Source organism: Taeniopygia guttata, chromosome 7 (assembly GCF_048771995.1).
Source record: "Taeniopygia guttata chromosome 7, bTaeGut7.mat, whole genome shotgun sequence".
In the NCBI taxonomy this organism is placed as follows: domain Eukaryota; kingdom Metazoa; phylum Chordata; class Aves; order Passeriformes; family Estrildidae; genus Taeniopygia; species Taeniopygia guttata.
Genome location: NC_133032.1, coordinates 6384667 through 6399744, shown reverse-complemented (window position 1 = coordinate 6399744; position 15078 = coordinate 6384667). Strand labels below are relative to the sequence as shown.

General features: G+C 41.3%; 1 protein-coding gene across 1 annotated transcript in view; it reads left to right on the top strand.

Moving 5' to 3' along the window:
• The window catches only part of PDIA5 (protein disulfide isomerase family A member 5), a 100354-nt gene that overhangs the window by 38629 nt on the left and 46647 nt on the right, over positions 1-15078 (top strand). Inside the window, exons 8-11 of the mRNA XM_030277144.4 lie at positions 1582-1649; positions 6171-6262; positions 6367-6438; positions 10801-10937. Of these exons, the coding sequence (XP_030133004.3) occupies positions 1582-1649; positions 6171-6262; positions 6367-6438; positions 10801-10937 (369 nt within the window). The remainder of the gene's footprint in view (positions 1-1581; positions 1650-6170; positions 6263-6366; positions 6439-10800; positions 10938-15078) is intronic.

Sequence of the window (15078 nt, the reverse complement as noted above, 5' to 3'; positions counted from 1 at the left end):
TGTTTATAAACATGATTGAAAACAAAGCTTTAAAATGTAGGTGTTAACTAGTGGAAAGACTAATCTGTATTTAATTAAGCTTCCCTTTTGAGAAAAGTACAAGAAGAAAGAACAGCAGAAAATGAGTTTTTTAGGTTCCCCTTTTATGCCTCTTGAGGTGTATATGTGGCTTGGCAGCATCCTGAAAAATATAACCCAGAAGTATGAGGACAGGAGAGGGTGTACTGAAATGGGTTTTGGAGCAGCAAATTGAGGCAGCAGCAGAGCTGGGAAGAGGAGGATGGTGGGGTGATGGCGGGGTGGAGGAGGCTGGTGTGTGCCTGTGCCCTAGAAGGTACTTTAGGGAGCAGTAAGAGAGTGAGGAGGGAAAGATAGGGAAATCTCCTGCAGGACTTAAGGGCTTGAGGCTCCTGAGGAGAGAAGAAATAAAGGATTCAGAAGATGTTGTCTGCCAACTCATATCTTTTGATGTCTGTCCAGTGGTTTGGATGAAGCTGCAAGGCCTCAGTGGGCCTTAAATGTGTGGTCTGTGCCCACCAAGAAATTGTCATTTTGACCAGCACTAATTTAACAACCTCGTCAATTTGAGTGGAGAGATCAAAGATGGAAAGACCACAGAAACAAGAACTCTCCTTCATCAGATTAAAGGATGTTCTTTTCCAGGCATGCTGTTTCGATGCTAAACTAGTGGCTGTAAAATCTGTTCCTCTTTTCTGGAAGATATTTTCAAAACTCTGTCTGTTAACCTGAACAGAAATGTTGACTACTGTCCTGTGGTGGACTGAGTTTCCACAATAAGTGTCTGGAGTGCTTGGCTCCGGCTGCCTTTCTTCCATGCTGTCTGCACTCCTGCCCCTTCCCATCTGCATGCACAGATTTTACTTGGCAGGGGTGAAAACTGCTGCTTACAAGGTGATTTACTGCTAATCTGATTAGCACTGCAGAGCATCATCAAGCAGCTCTCACTCAGCACACTCCAACAACACATTGGTGGTCTTCCTCACTCACCCTTTGTCTTTTCCACAGCACATTATTGTATCTTACAAGGGCTGCTGCTTCTGAGTTATGTCTGCTCAATTAACAGGTCACTGTTTAACACTTGATGTCTGTGTAATGTGTTTAGGAAATGTGTCTCAAATTAATTTCAAAGCCCTGTTAAGCTGGGATGAATCCGAAGTACCTTCCCCTGTCCCTTCAAAGACCAGAAATGCACAAAGCTTTTCGTTTTGAGTTCACAATTATGACATCTTCTGTTGAATTTTGATATGTGTGTTTCATCTTGTATTCTTCTCTGGGCTCAGCTCAGAGCCTGAGGAATATAAGATGGTTTTACTCTCTCTATAGCAATATGAGAAATGAATATTAAAATTAAGAACATGAAGAATGTGCAAAAAAGAAGCTTGTAACATGTAACATCCTTAGAAACTAATAATCTAATAATGATTTAGTGAAGCAGATAAAGAATTTCTGTGTAATTTTTTAAAGAGAAAATATTGCTTCATATGCTTTGGAAGATAGATACTGTAGAAGAGGTTGAATAGAGTTGTTGACATATTACTTACACCATTTATTTTTTATCAGGGTGTGGTGTTTGTAAGAGAATGATGCCATCTTATCAGCAGGCAGCCACAGAACTCAAGGGTAAATATGTAAGTGAGACAATGTGATTTATATGACATTTCAAAATAATTTTAACACTTCTTTTTAAAGTATATAAATTGACAAATATTTATCAAAATCAAAATGATCCATTTTTAAGCTAGCTGAAATAAAATAGAAATAAACTACTCTGATCCAGATCTCTTCAGGATTTTCTCTTGGTTTTTATTCTTCTAAAACTTCAGAGAATGAGATGCAAAGTCCCTTGCCCTTTATATCCACTATGTTTTTTTCCATGGAGATACAGCCTCTGATACTATGTTGATTCATGTTTTGCCTCTAATTTGTGATTTTTTTAGGCCTTTTGAGCTCATTTTGGTAAAAAAAGAAGTATTTGCCTTAATGGGTTTGATCTGCTTTTTGGCTTGATGTTTCATAGCATGGTCAGGGATGGATGGCCTCATTGCAGATATTAATCCACTTTTTTAGTGGAGAATCACAGTGTTATGGGAGGGAAATCCCCCTCCCATAAGCTACTGGTCACCCTCCAGCCACTCAGCATTAGTAGAAGCTTATAGTTTAACTGTAGCTCTGTCAAAGCTGATGTCACATTGATATAAAAGTAAGTTTTGACTCTAATAAAGTACAGAATTCACAGTAATTTAGTTACCCCTCTGTAGTTACAAGGTGTATTGATCTCTGTAAGCAAGTCAAAAGCACCTGTCTGGTTGAGGTTTTATAATGTGCTTAACGTATGATTGATACGATGCCAGGAGTACATAAAGGATGAAGAAATGGGATTGTTGTTTCACGGCTGTAGCAGGATTTGGTCTGATCCTGCCTGGTGGATCATTCACTGCTGTGTTTACAGGTTTCCTTGTGAGGAAAAGATGAAGCACGGCAGTTCATTGCTGGGGCAGCTCTGGCCATTTGTTCTCATGACCACCTAGTGCTGTCAGACTGCCCAACATTCTCCAAAGTACTTGTTTTCAGAAGTGTTTTCTTTAAATCCTTGTTTGCTTAGGGCTGGAATGAGTGGGAGTTAGTCAGATTTATTTAGGACATGGCACAAGCCTTAGAAGATATTTTCAAGAGTGTTTTTGTCAAGCCAGGCAGCATTCTAAGGCCATCTTCCCTAAGAGGAGCATGTGCTGCTGCCTTTGGGAAGGCACTCCTGCCCTGCATGGCAGTACTTTGTGGGGTGAGAGGGATTAGGAAGGTAAAGCCATCACCTATAGAGACAGTCCCAGAGAGAAGGCATGCTGCACAAGCACTCTGCTGCAGTTATCCCTTCCTTGTTCATGTGCAGTTCATTTATTAAATTCAGATCAGATAATTTAGATCTATTCTGGTTTGAGTATTTCCTTCCTCACTTGGAAATGGTTTCTATAGGTCTGGACTGATCCAGCACAGCTGAGTGACAGTGCTGGGACACAGTTCCTTGCAGTTGAGAGTTGTGGTGCAGAATCAGTTCAGAGGAAAGTCCAGTTATGCCACTGCCACCCATGTTTTTCTCAATAATTGGTCTGTTTTTCAAAATATGACCCAATTAGCTTCCTGAGTGGGATGTGTACACAGCTTGCCATTTCTAAAGTTAACTGTGCTGTACCCATCATAAATTATTCATAGAGTGCCTTAGAGTGATGTTGACCTCCAGATCAGACTTGTCTGCAAAGTTTATGAGTGGCATGGATGAGCTGAAGGTTTGGCCTTTTAATCTGACCTGTCATTAGCTGTCAGGATGTGCCAGGCTCAAAAGTGATTTTTGCTGTTATACAGCAGGAAAATTAAGTACAGTATTGCCTATTGATGAGGTCATAAAAGTGAAAGGGTGAACTGTACCTGTCACTGGCTGCTGTGTTCTCTTGGGACTGGTTGTTTCTTGTCCCAGTGCTATTACTGAGAGGAAGGCAGGGTGGCATATTTAGTTTATATTATGGCTATATCTTACAATTCCATTGCACCCAGTGCAGAAGGAAAATGTTCTCCAAATCAGAAGTGGATATTCTTTATCCTTGTCAGGAAAGATTCCTGTGGTTAGAGGGTTGGCTGGTCTCTGGTGAGTGACTGACACTATCACCTCAGAGCAGGGAGGAACTGGATATTAGCAAACCATTCACCATCTCCCTAGTGCCCGTGAACTTTGTGAGTGTGCCAGAATGCTCTGCTCAGTAAAAAACAATTTGAGAATATGCTAAGTGCTTTCCTCCTTTGGTGCTTTTCTATTTTTTTTTCTTTAAAAAAATTTTTTGGTGCTGTAAGGTACCAGTTTTGGAGCAATCCCATCAAGAAAATTGAGAATCAGGGTAAGGGGCGGGGGTCACAACTAAACTGGAACAGTCAGAAACTCTAAATACTTGGGCAGCTAGGAAAGGTTCAGAGTTGGTTTAGATTATAGGTAGCTTGTTGGAGAGCAGATAAGTGTTGAAATATGTCAAGTGTCACTGCAGAGGTGAAATGAATAAACTGATCTTTGTTTCTGCAATGGCCATTACAAGAGGTAATGGACCTAAATAGAAGTTGGGGGTCATTCAGTCGTTTGCTAAAAAAGCAAATTGGCAAAACATCTGGCAGGAGGGCCCTGGCTTTGGGCAGTAGGTGTATTTTGATGGTCTCTGGCAGCCTGATATTTCATAATTCTGTGATTATTGGCCAGCTAAAGCTGTTATTCTTGTCATTAAAACAAATCCCATTGTAATAACCTTTTTTGCTAAATATGCTTTATATAACATAATGAACACCAGAATGAATCCAAGTTATTGACTTTTATCAATCACCATTAGATGGACACAGTGAAATTGTCTGAGATGGCCAGGAATGCCCATTTAAATCATAGGAAATCCTCTGAAAGTTCACAGCAAAAGTGGAACTGGTAGTCTGGTGTTATTTAGGGAATTAGTTAACAAAACTGGTTCTTGCTTTATAAAGCAACCATTGTATCTTGATCCTATTGCATTTACTTGTCTTTAAGTGGTGGTGTGGAGAATAAGGAGAGGGGAGAATTGAGTCTAGATAATCTCAAATGAATTAAGTCAGTCCAGTTGTTTGAACTACAAGGAAAATTCAAAGTGGAAGACTAGGCCAGCAAGTATAAACCAACCTTACTTCTATACTCTCCTCTGTTCAATTTATCCTTTCTTAGGATAGGGAAGAGAAAACAAAGTATGTTTTTGTGACTTTCCAGCACATTCTTCAGAACAGTTGACCTTCAAATGAGGATTTTCTGCTTTAAGATTCATTTCATGCTGGCTCTGAGCACATTTGGTTGGTCTCTGCAGTTTGCTGCAGTCAGGAACATGGTATTAAATTCTGATGTGGTATTTCAGCTGGAAGGAGAAAATCCTGTTTTTGGAGAGGGGAAAGAGGAGAGGGCTGGATTAAGACCCTGCTGCTAAAATGATTTAAGCCGTCAATGCCATTAAACTAAGTTAATCAGGAAGTGGTATCTCAGCAACTTGCTGGGTCCAAGTTTGACAGCAGAATGGCCTCTGTGTGGATTGCACACCCACAAAAACTTGGAATCAATCCCATCTTCTAATTTTAATGTCAGAAATATTTGGAAGACATTTGGGCAGGGAACAGAGTAGGTCGCAGGGCGCACAGTATAAGTCACAGGAGCCTGAACTGAAGCTCAAGGATTGTTGAGATGGAGGATGGATTAGGATAAAGGTGAAGAGTGGGGAGGAGAGAGTTTTTGTTTGATGTGCTGTGATATGTGTTTGATGTGCTGATATAAACTGTGACATAAACATTTTGGGGGCTGAATGAGCCTATGGGACTTGCAGTTCAGAGACACACAGGTCTTTGTGTGACTGGAAATCTACTGTGCTTCTGTGCCTCTCTTTTGAAGACTGTAGGACAAGGTTAATTCTTAACTCATTATACCCTGTCCTACCTAAGTTAACATATTTAGAGCGTATAAATGCCATGTGCTATTTCCTGAGCTCCTGGAAATCGGGCACGTTTTATTTTCACATCAAAGTCATGCTGATTTCCCTTTGCCATTCAGTAAGTGCATTTTTGAACTGGGATAATGCTTGTAGTTTGTTAGACATTGACAAGTTGGTTAGACATAGACAAGTTCTTTGCTGGAGTGGAAACTAGAGAGCTGAGGGTAGACTTTCTGGTGTCCTGTTTAATGTTTGGATATGAACTAAGAACTCTTTTTTTTTTTTTTTTTTCCTACTTGCAGAGGAGGAAAAAATCTAGTTGTAGCTTAAAATCCAAATGTGCAAAGCAGAGCACAAGTGCTGCAATTGAGAGAATTCCCTTTAGGTATTTCTGTTAGTGGGTGAATAAAAAGAAATAGAGATACTTCCAGAGCAATGAGGAGGTGACATGCTAACTGCTGTGTGTTTTCTCTGGATTAGACTCAAGTATTGTTCTGTTTCCCCTTGCACAAAATCAGAAAAACTTCAGTGCCTTTTAGAGAGAGCCCCTTCTCTGACAGCTGTATGAATGAAATCAGAATCTGCCCAGATTGAAGTAGGTTTTACTTAAATCTTCAAACAAACAGTGTGATGTTCCTGCTGTATTGTAAGGATCAGTAAGATTATGCTCTGTTTTTCCAGGTTCTTGCGGGGATGAATGTTTACTCTGCTGAATTTGAAAGGATAAAAGAAGAATTCAATGTCCGGGGATATCCTACAATCTGCTATTTTGAGTCGGTTATGTTTTGCAACTATTTTAGAAATCATGCACTCTTGTATAATTGAGTGTTTTTATCTTTTAGGGCCAGGACTGAACCTTGTTTTGTTGCTTTAACAGGAAAGGAAAGTTCTTGTTCAACTTTGAGAACTTCGGTGCTACCGCAGCAGATATCGCAGAGTGGCTGAAACAGTAAGGCATTGAACTTCATGCACTCAACCTTTTATGTACTCTTCATTATTTACAGAATGTAATGGTTTAGGAACAGACAGCTCTCCCTCCTTCCCTCTGCTCAGAAGAGCAAACAAAACTACCCCGCTGAGATCAGCTAAGCTCCTATGGAGAGATTGACTAATGTTTGGTTTTTAGCATGCATGCCTTGCATTTCACAATTGCATTTTGTCTGTAACAGGAGGCTGACTGTGGACTAAAATAAATGCAGATACACAGATCTCAACTTGGCTGAAAATGCCAGGTTAGATTTCCAGTGAACTTGGGTGCTTGAACTTAATACCTTGCAAAAGGTTTGACTTTTGTTGTGTTATTAGAAGTGTATATACCAAGTGTGCAGTTCTTGTTGGTTCATCAGCCTTTAGCTGAAGCCTTTGAAGTGTCTTGCAGGAACAAACTGAAGATCAAGGCACCCTGGATAGGTACTCACTTTTACAACATCTGTGTTTGCTGTCATGATATGAAAGTGTAGAAAGCACCTTGTTCTGCCTAAAGAGAGCTATTTGCAGTTATAAACATTTTGGGGGCTGAATGAGCCTATGGGACTAGCAGTTCAGAGACATACAGAAAAAGTGTGTGTGTATGGCTGCTCTTCAACTGGTGCAAATCCCCATGTGGTCAGTGAAGCTGATGGAGCAGTTGAAAAGAGCTGAGATAATCTGGTGGTGGAGAAATCCCATTTGCAGTGAGCCCAGGCTCTTGGGCATGGTGTTGTCTTTGTAACCCTCCCTCATTTGCTGCAGTCGTGGAAACAATACTGAAATGAAGCTAATGAAAGGAAGCAAACACACGGGAGGAACAGAGTATTGCAAACTATTGTAATAGTACAGTTTAGCAAAATTGGCTCAGAATAAATGTGTTTTGCTGTACAGTAGGGCTATGCTGGGGATGTACATATGGTTGCAGGTAGCCCAGGGTCTCCAGCAGCAGTAGGTTGAGTGCTTCAGGATTTGGAACCCACAAATGAAGTGAGAGCAGCATCCTGTTAGCATCGGGGGCTACAGACACTGCAAGTAAGTACTGGACAGTGGCTCAAAGAGAGGAATTCAGCCAGAGGAATTAAGCCTTGTGTAGTCAATTAAGTCTTCAAATGTGAGTGATCAAGATGGCAACTCCAGGAACTTGAAGAAGATGATGAGCCCTTGGAGCAAGGATATGGCTTAATCACCTGCACTTTGTTATGCTTTTCAATTCTGCAAGGATGTGGTTATCTCTTGGCTACCATATGTGAAACACTAGCTGTTTGGGGTATTTTTTCCCCCTGTCTGCCCACATAATATCCAGATAATCCCTGCAATATGCAGTACCTTTATATCAGTGCTGTGACAGCAAGTGAACACAGCTACTGGAGGAAAGCAGAACAGCTGCAAGCTCTTTCCAATGATAATCTCTGCTAACAAGCCACTGTGGGTTTTGGCTGATACTTCAGCAGTCCAGAGCTAAAGACAGCTGTTTGTCCTCACTTACTGCATGCTTATTAGTTGCCCAAAAGATAATCTGAGCAGTAGCCTTGTGCCCCTGTTTTGTGTAATAAGTGCAACCTTTAAGGAAACCACATTGACTAGTTATGTATATTTATATTTTGCAAGAAATTGATGCTTAAATTGCAATCAATTAAATTATTAATAAAACTGCATATAGGGTAAACATGCTACATACATAATATTATACTATTCTGAGGAATCTGCAGTACAGGTAGTCAAAATGGTATGGCAAGGGCTTTAGGAAAGCCAAGGAGTTCAGTGAGATAGCTGTAGGGTGCACTGGCTGTGTTTCACAATAGCATACTATTAAAATATTGAAAGGTTGCTTTTGTACAAAATGTTACTCTGAGGACCAGGGCATGGCAGGGCCATGGCAAGGAAAGCCAATGCATTTTTTCACTGTGCATGCATGTGCTGTCCTTGTAGAGCTATGGAAGCAAATCCAGCGGACATTGAGCCATATGAAATAGCCCATTATGTGTGGACAATAAGTACACTGCAGAAAAGCAGCTCTCTCTCCCCATCTTCTTTTTTTTTTCCCCTCTAAATACTACTGGTAAAGTGCTGAAAGTGAGTGATCTTAGGCTCATTTGTGGAGGACAACATGATATAACTTAACAAAAGTTAGAATTATTTAAATAATTGTCCATGCTTTTTCCTCTCGGGACAAGAACTGCTAGGAAACTGCTAGTTTGGAGGACTCCAACACCTCTTTTTTTTTTTTTTTTTTTTTTTTTCCTTATTAAAGATGCTTCTTTCTTATGCTGAAGTGTGCTAATGTATCAGTCTTACAGGTACTTCACCTTTCTTATCTTCATAATAAGCACTGGCTACTGTGTTATGGAGATTCAGATGTTTTCATGAGATGATAGAGATGAGCCATCATACAGCCTTAATCCAACACAATAGGGATGCTATTTTGTACATACCATTTTTTTTGTTAAGCCTGATACACAGCTGTATCAGCCTGAGTGGTAGGCAAGCCCAGCAGCTTGTTGCTGCCTTCAATAGCTGCTTAGTTTGTCTTGCTGTTTTTATAGGTTCCCCTCAGGTCTTCCTTAGCATCAGCTACTTTGTTAAATCAAGAACTTGTCCTGTGCTCTCAATTGAATTAGCTTTTGATAGCTCTTCTGGACTTCTGTCATCCTAATCAGGTGTTGGGTGTGCCTTGTCTCAGTGTTAAATGACATGTTAAATTTTGCTTGTTGCTTTCTCCAGGCCTTGAGGTGTTTCTTACCACCTCCTGTGTAGGCTCATTAGCATGCACAGCATTTTAAATTAGGCTATTTGAATAAACATCCCGTGCCCTGCTTTACTAATTCCTGACTGAAATAGGTCATGCCAGGCCCTGCTGAACACCATGTTCTCGCAGTGCTTTGCAGGTACTGTGTCCATGTTCATCATGCTCTGCCTACTCAATTCAGCTCCCAAATCCATTAAGTGTCATGGTGTTTGCTGGAAAGCCTTTACCCTGCCAGGATACCTGCAGATTATTGCTCTCTGGGCTGCTTGGCCGGGTACAGCTCCAACCTTTCACTTTGGTGTTTGCTTCTTGGTTTGTTTATCACAGAAGCAGCAGCAGAGATGTGCATCACAGTTCTGCATGGATTGCTTAATACTCTTGGATCACACCTATTGCTTACATCAACAGAATTTGCTATCTGAATCTGTGTATCTCTACTGCTTTTTTTAATCAAAGTAGGCTTTCAGCCTAGAAATGAGTAAGGCAGGATAAAAGAGTTATCATCTGTTTGCCATTCCTTGTTCCAGGCAGCTAACACAATAATAGGTTTTAATCAAAAATAGTAAATCTGCTTTCAGCAGAGATGGGGTCACATCCAGTCGTGTACTTTGCCAAAGAATTTGGGGAATTTGGGGGGGTTTGGAACTCATTACTGCAACTGACAAAAATAGCTTCAAAGTCTGGCTCCCAGTGTTCGTATGTTTGGGTGTCTTTTCTGCTTTAATAAAGAGAATGTCAATTAGCAGAGTTTAGTTCACAGCTGCCAAATTCTCTTTTTAATGTGCATTAATAAAAGCCAAAAACAATTGTTTATTGGGATGATGAGCTGCAGAGGAGCTTAGGTTCAGTTTCCAGACTTGCCACCGTGTCTTTGAGCAGTCTCTGTGGCTCTGTTCCATCAAGGACAGGTGAACTCAGGTGAATTGTAGTGATGTTGGTAGAACTCATCACTGCCTTTTAGGTGAAGCATAGAGCTGAGTACCTTCGCTGAGTTAGGCCTACAAGTCCACTGCAGAGTGAGGACATAACGATGCTTCCCTGGCTCACAAGATCTGTGCAGGGTAAAACCATGTATTCCTGGGGAAATGGTGTGTGTAGCTGGCTCATGGTCCCAGCACTGCTCCTCCTTTCTCTGCTGGACCTAATCATGCTGTCAGTATCCAAGGTGACGGGTTAAATTGGCTGTTTCTGCTCACTGCTTTTTTCTTTCATTTGCAATGACTCCTGTGAACTACAAAGTGGGAATGCTGTGAGAAAGGGAGCATCCTGCTGAGGAGGGTAAAAGAGTAATAGAAAATGCATTTGATTTCTATAATGTAATAACCAAGCAGTCTGGTTATCTCCTCACTCCATCCCCTTCCATTGCTGATCTGTCCTCAGAAGCTTCTTGCAGATTTTTTTGTTCCTCCTCCAGTTTTATCTGTGTTTCAGTGCCTGTGAGTTCTGAATGGGTGCAATTATGGAAGCTGTTCAGTAGGGTTGGTGTGTCAGACATGTGTGAACATCTGCACAAAGTGGTTCCTTACAGTTTGACTTGCCAAGATGACTGCTTAGCACCAGAGAGCTGCCTTTAAGCTGTGTCTGTTTGTCTTGTAGCCCACAGGCACCTCAGCCACAGGCTCCAGAGACTCCCTGGGCAGATGAAGAAAATGTAGTTTATCACCTGACCGATGAGGACTTCGACAAGTTTATAAAAGATCATTCATCTGTGCTAGTGATGTTCCATGCACCATGTGAGTTTGTTTTCTCTTCTGTACTCTGAGCCAAATGCTTGCTAACGAAATCAGTGTTTTTCCATGGAAGTTTCACAGAACCATGAACTCAAAAGTCCAGGCTTTTCTTGTTTGTGATGATTGTTAAATACACAAGGCATGAAATGTTTGTGAAGTTGCTGACTTCACATTTAGGATGGAGATGTGCCTCTGGAAGAGGCACTGATAACTTTGTAGGCTGAGTCAAAACATAACTGAGGGGTGTAATGATGCTTAAATAGTCTGGGTATTCATCACTTTACAGCATGATTTCCCATTTTCAACTTCTCTTTGGTATTGTTAGCTTTCAAAGCAGAACTCTGGTTGATTGAACAACTAACTCAACTTGAGAACCCTGAGCTCGTGGGTTCTTGTCCATGGCTGCTGCTATGTAATTTTGAGCATTTTAACTCCTCTGCTGCAGTTTCTCTGGCAATGTAAGGGGTGATTGTCATTATATATTGTGCTGAACTATGCCAAAACTAGGCCTAAGTTTAGAAAGACCCCCAGGACTTTGGATAACTAATGCAGAGTTGGTGGTGATACTGCTTATTGTTCTTCTGAGAATGCATTGAACTGATCTTTTCCATGACTTGAGGTTTTAGCTTGACAAATAAAATGAAGTGGGTTGCCTTCAGGAAGCTGTTGCAGCCACACTGCCCTTCTGTATACTGTTGGGTGGAAGAGAAGAGTACATTAACCTCTTCACTGTGGATGTAACTTGTTTCAGCTACACATCTGGTTCTTACAATTATTTGTGTCTGTGATGGACAGTTCAGGTTTGAATCTGCTACACTGTGTGACACACAGCTTCTGTCTCCTCTTGCTGCTGTTCTGGTAGCAGTACTTGGGTGAGATGTTCCTTTTCAAGTGCATAGATTTAAAGGTTAGGACTCTGGAGGCAGACTGTGTACTGACAGCTGAGGGTCTTGGCACAGAGGCTGAAATCCTGCTTTCCTTTAAGTCAGTAGGAGTTAGCTCCAAAATACCTTTTTTGAAGGTCTGCTCATAAGACTCATTTGAAAAACATACCATAATGAATTTCCTCTGCCTGATGAAACATCTGAGAATTTGGTCCACTGAAGCAGGGGACTGACTGCTGTTCTGTCACTGTGTTCCCTGGATTATTTGTACTAATGAAAGTGGGACCGGAGATGAGCGCCTGGTCTGAAACCCAAAACACAAGGGGCAGAACTGATGAGGCCTGCTTTGCTCAGGAGTTATCCTCCGTTACCCAAATCCTTCCTTCCCCAGATTTCCCTGCACCCTGGTGTGCAAGTGGCAGCATGGGCTGCTGCTCCTCAGCAGCTGCTGCCAAGCACAAATGCAACTCCTAAATTTCCCTCCTTTCCCCCTCCCTGCACAATGACATGGGAGAAGTGTCTACACTCTCTCAACATGGTCACACTTAGTAGTACTTTAAAGCTTTGCCTTTTTTTGAGTTTGTAAATGGGCAAAGGATTCTGGTCCTGTAGTCAGGAGGAGGAAGAGGGGGAAGAAATCAACAGTTGGCCCTGCAAAACTTACTCCTTTAGGAAGCCAGATTAAAAATAGATGAATACATACAACTGCAATCAAATTTTATACTAAGTTCAAATTAGTTTTAAGTCTCAGTAGGATTCTGTTCAGTTTTTAGTGTTTTCAAGAACACAGGTAACACAGTTTTAGGAGAAACAATATTTCATTACCTATTTTTAGAACAGGGGTGCTTCCAGACAGGTGTGTTTTGTACTAAGGGGCATTCTGCACTAAGGTGCAGCAGTACTTTAGCAAATGCTGTTTTAAAAGTAAATTAAATGCCTTAATTGGGCTGTCACAATCTTCTGATAACATTTTCCAGCTGCTCGGAATTGGGATGAAGACTGTTCCTTGCCAGAACAACTCAATTTGAAATGCAACTCGAATATTTGGGGCATTTTATTTACATTCAGGTGGTAATGGCAATACATGCAGAATCCAGCTTGTACATGTGTAAAAGACGTGTGTTGGTAAGAATCCTCTCTTGAGCATCCTCAGCAGGGAGTATGAGGCTTGCAAACTAATTAATGACAGACAACTATCGTAAACAGTTATCTCCATGATTAAAAGCTCTTCTCTTAGCACTTCTTAAATGTGCTAATGGTGTCACCTTATGAATATTAGGAGATAAATTATTCCAGTAAAAGAAGTGGTAAAACCAGTGAGCGTCTTTCTTATTTTAACCTTGGTAGCTCAGGCTGAGGAAGTTTTTTCTAAAAATGTAATAATAAAAAAAAGTTGAAACATCTATAAAAAAGCTCATACACAGGATATACTTCTATGTAACTAAGAGTAATCAAGGGGATTTCAGCACTGGCCTGGAATTAGCTACAAGTACTTAAACTCCTGTTTCACCACGCAGCATACATGTGACTTGGAGTTTTTTTGGCACACTGTTGTGGTTTAGCCTCAGCAACTGCTCAGCCCCACAGAGCTGCCCCATCATGGTGGGATGGGGGAGAGTTTGAAAGGTAAAGCCAAGAAAAGTCATGGGTTTGTGGGATAAAAGTAGTTTAATAAGAAAAGCAAAAGCCGTGTACAGACAAACCAAAACAAGGAATTTATTGACTACTTTGCATTGACTGGCAGGTGCTTGACCATTCCCAGGAAAGCAGAGCTTTATCACATATAATGCTGAACTTGGGAAGACAAACTCCATCACTTCAAATATGCCCTCCTCTTCCTCTTTTCCCAGTTCCATGTGCTGAGCATGACACCATATGGTCTGGGATATCCCTGTGGTCATTTGGGGTCAGCTGTCTTGGCTGCGTCCCCTGACATCTTCTTGTGCCCCCCCAGCCTCCTTGTGGTGGGATGGGGTGACAAGCAGAAGAGGTCTGGATTTTGTAAGCACTGCTCATCAATAGCTAAAACATCCCTGAGTTATCAACACTGTTCCCAGCACAAATCCAACTCATGGCTCAATGCCAGCTACTGTGAGGAAAATGAACTCTATCCCAGCCCAAACCATCATACATACATGAGGAGCTGTTTTACTAGAAGAGAATTATTTCAGTGATGCTTAATTGCATATTTAGATGACCAGTGCATTAACAGAGTGTACTATGGAAAGATGTGGGGGGAATTGGCAGCTTTTTATTTACCCCCTGCCTCCATTGCTGAAGATACAGCTGAGCCAAACACATCCCAGGTAAATACCTGTGAACTGCACCACTAGGCACTGTGATGGATGTGGCCAGTTTGGGTCTCCATGCCTGTGGCTACTAATGATCATTCCTGAGGAACACACTGTAATTATTTACAATCAGTTGCACTTACTAGCCCAAGGACATGGCAGCATTTTAAGTGCTGCCTAGCGTAACTAAGTTCAAGGAGAGCAGCTAGTGTGCTTTATCCACATCAGGAAGGTCTGCAGCATGCAACTTGCATCTCTTGGGATCAGAGACACCATCCCTTTTGTGCAGTAATTTATCACAACCATTAAGCAGAAGATATGCTGCTGCAGGTTGTTACTGCAGGCCCTGAGCAACGTGAGTGTGGGTGGGCAGGATGAGTTCATCCTGCTTTCGTTTCACAGGTCACTGGGGGCACAGAGCAGGATTTCTAACCTTCTCAAACTCCTTTATAAAGCCCTTAAGAGGATGTTCAATAAATCTGAATATTCAGCATAGGTAAACAGTGACCCAGTCAGTCAGGCTCTGAAGACACTCTCCTCCTCAGCCATCTGTGAAGGGTGTGCAGTTGTGCTCCTTACTTTAGTATTTTGCTGAAATTTCGTAAATTCTGGTGGTGAGCTTAGTGAGCTTAGTTATATCCAGACTGGGGTCTTGCAGACACCTAAAATGTTTTTTCAATGTGTTTGTTGTACCCAAAAACTGGGTTCTTGTGCACTGTACAAAAGAACAAAGAAAGGGCCCTTTCTCCCAAAGAATTTGGCATTTTAACTCTGATTGATTGTATTTGGTAATTTGAGATATCAGTTATGTTATAGACTCTATTTCTGCATTTATAACAAAGGATTTATTGCAGCAACCAAAGTTATTTCTGTACTATAACATAACTAAAGGCACTGTTGCTGCTTATGATAAGCTTCTGTTAGCAATGAGAATAAAGACTCCATGTCTGTATGTGCTTCTTAATGTCT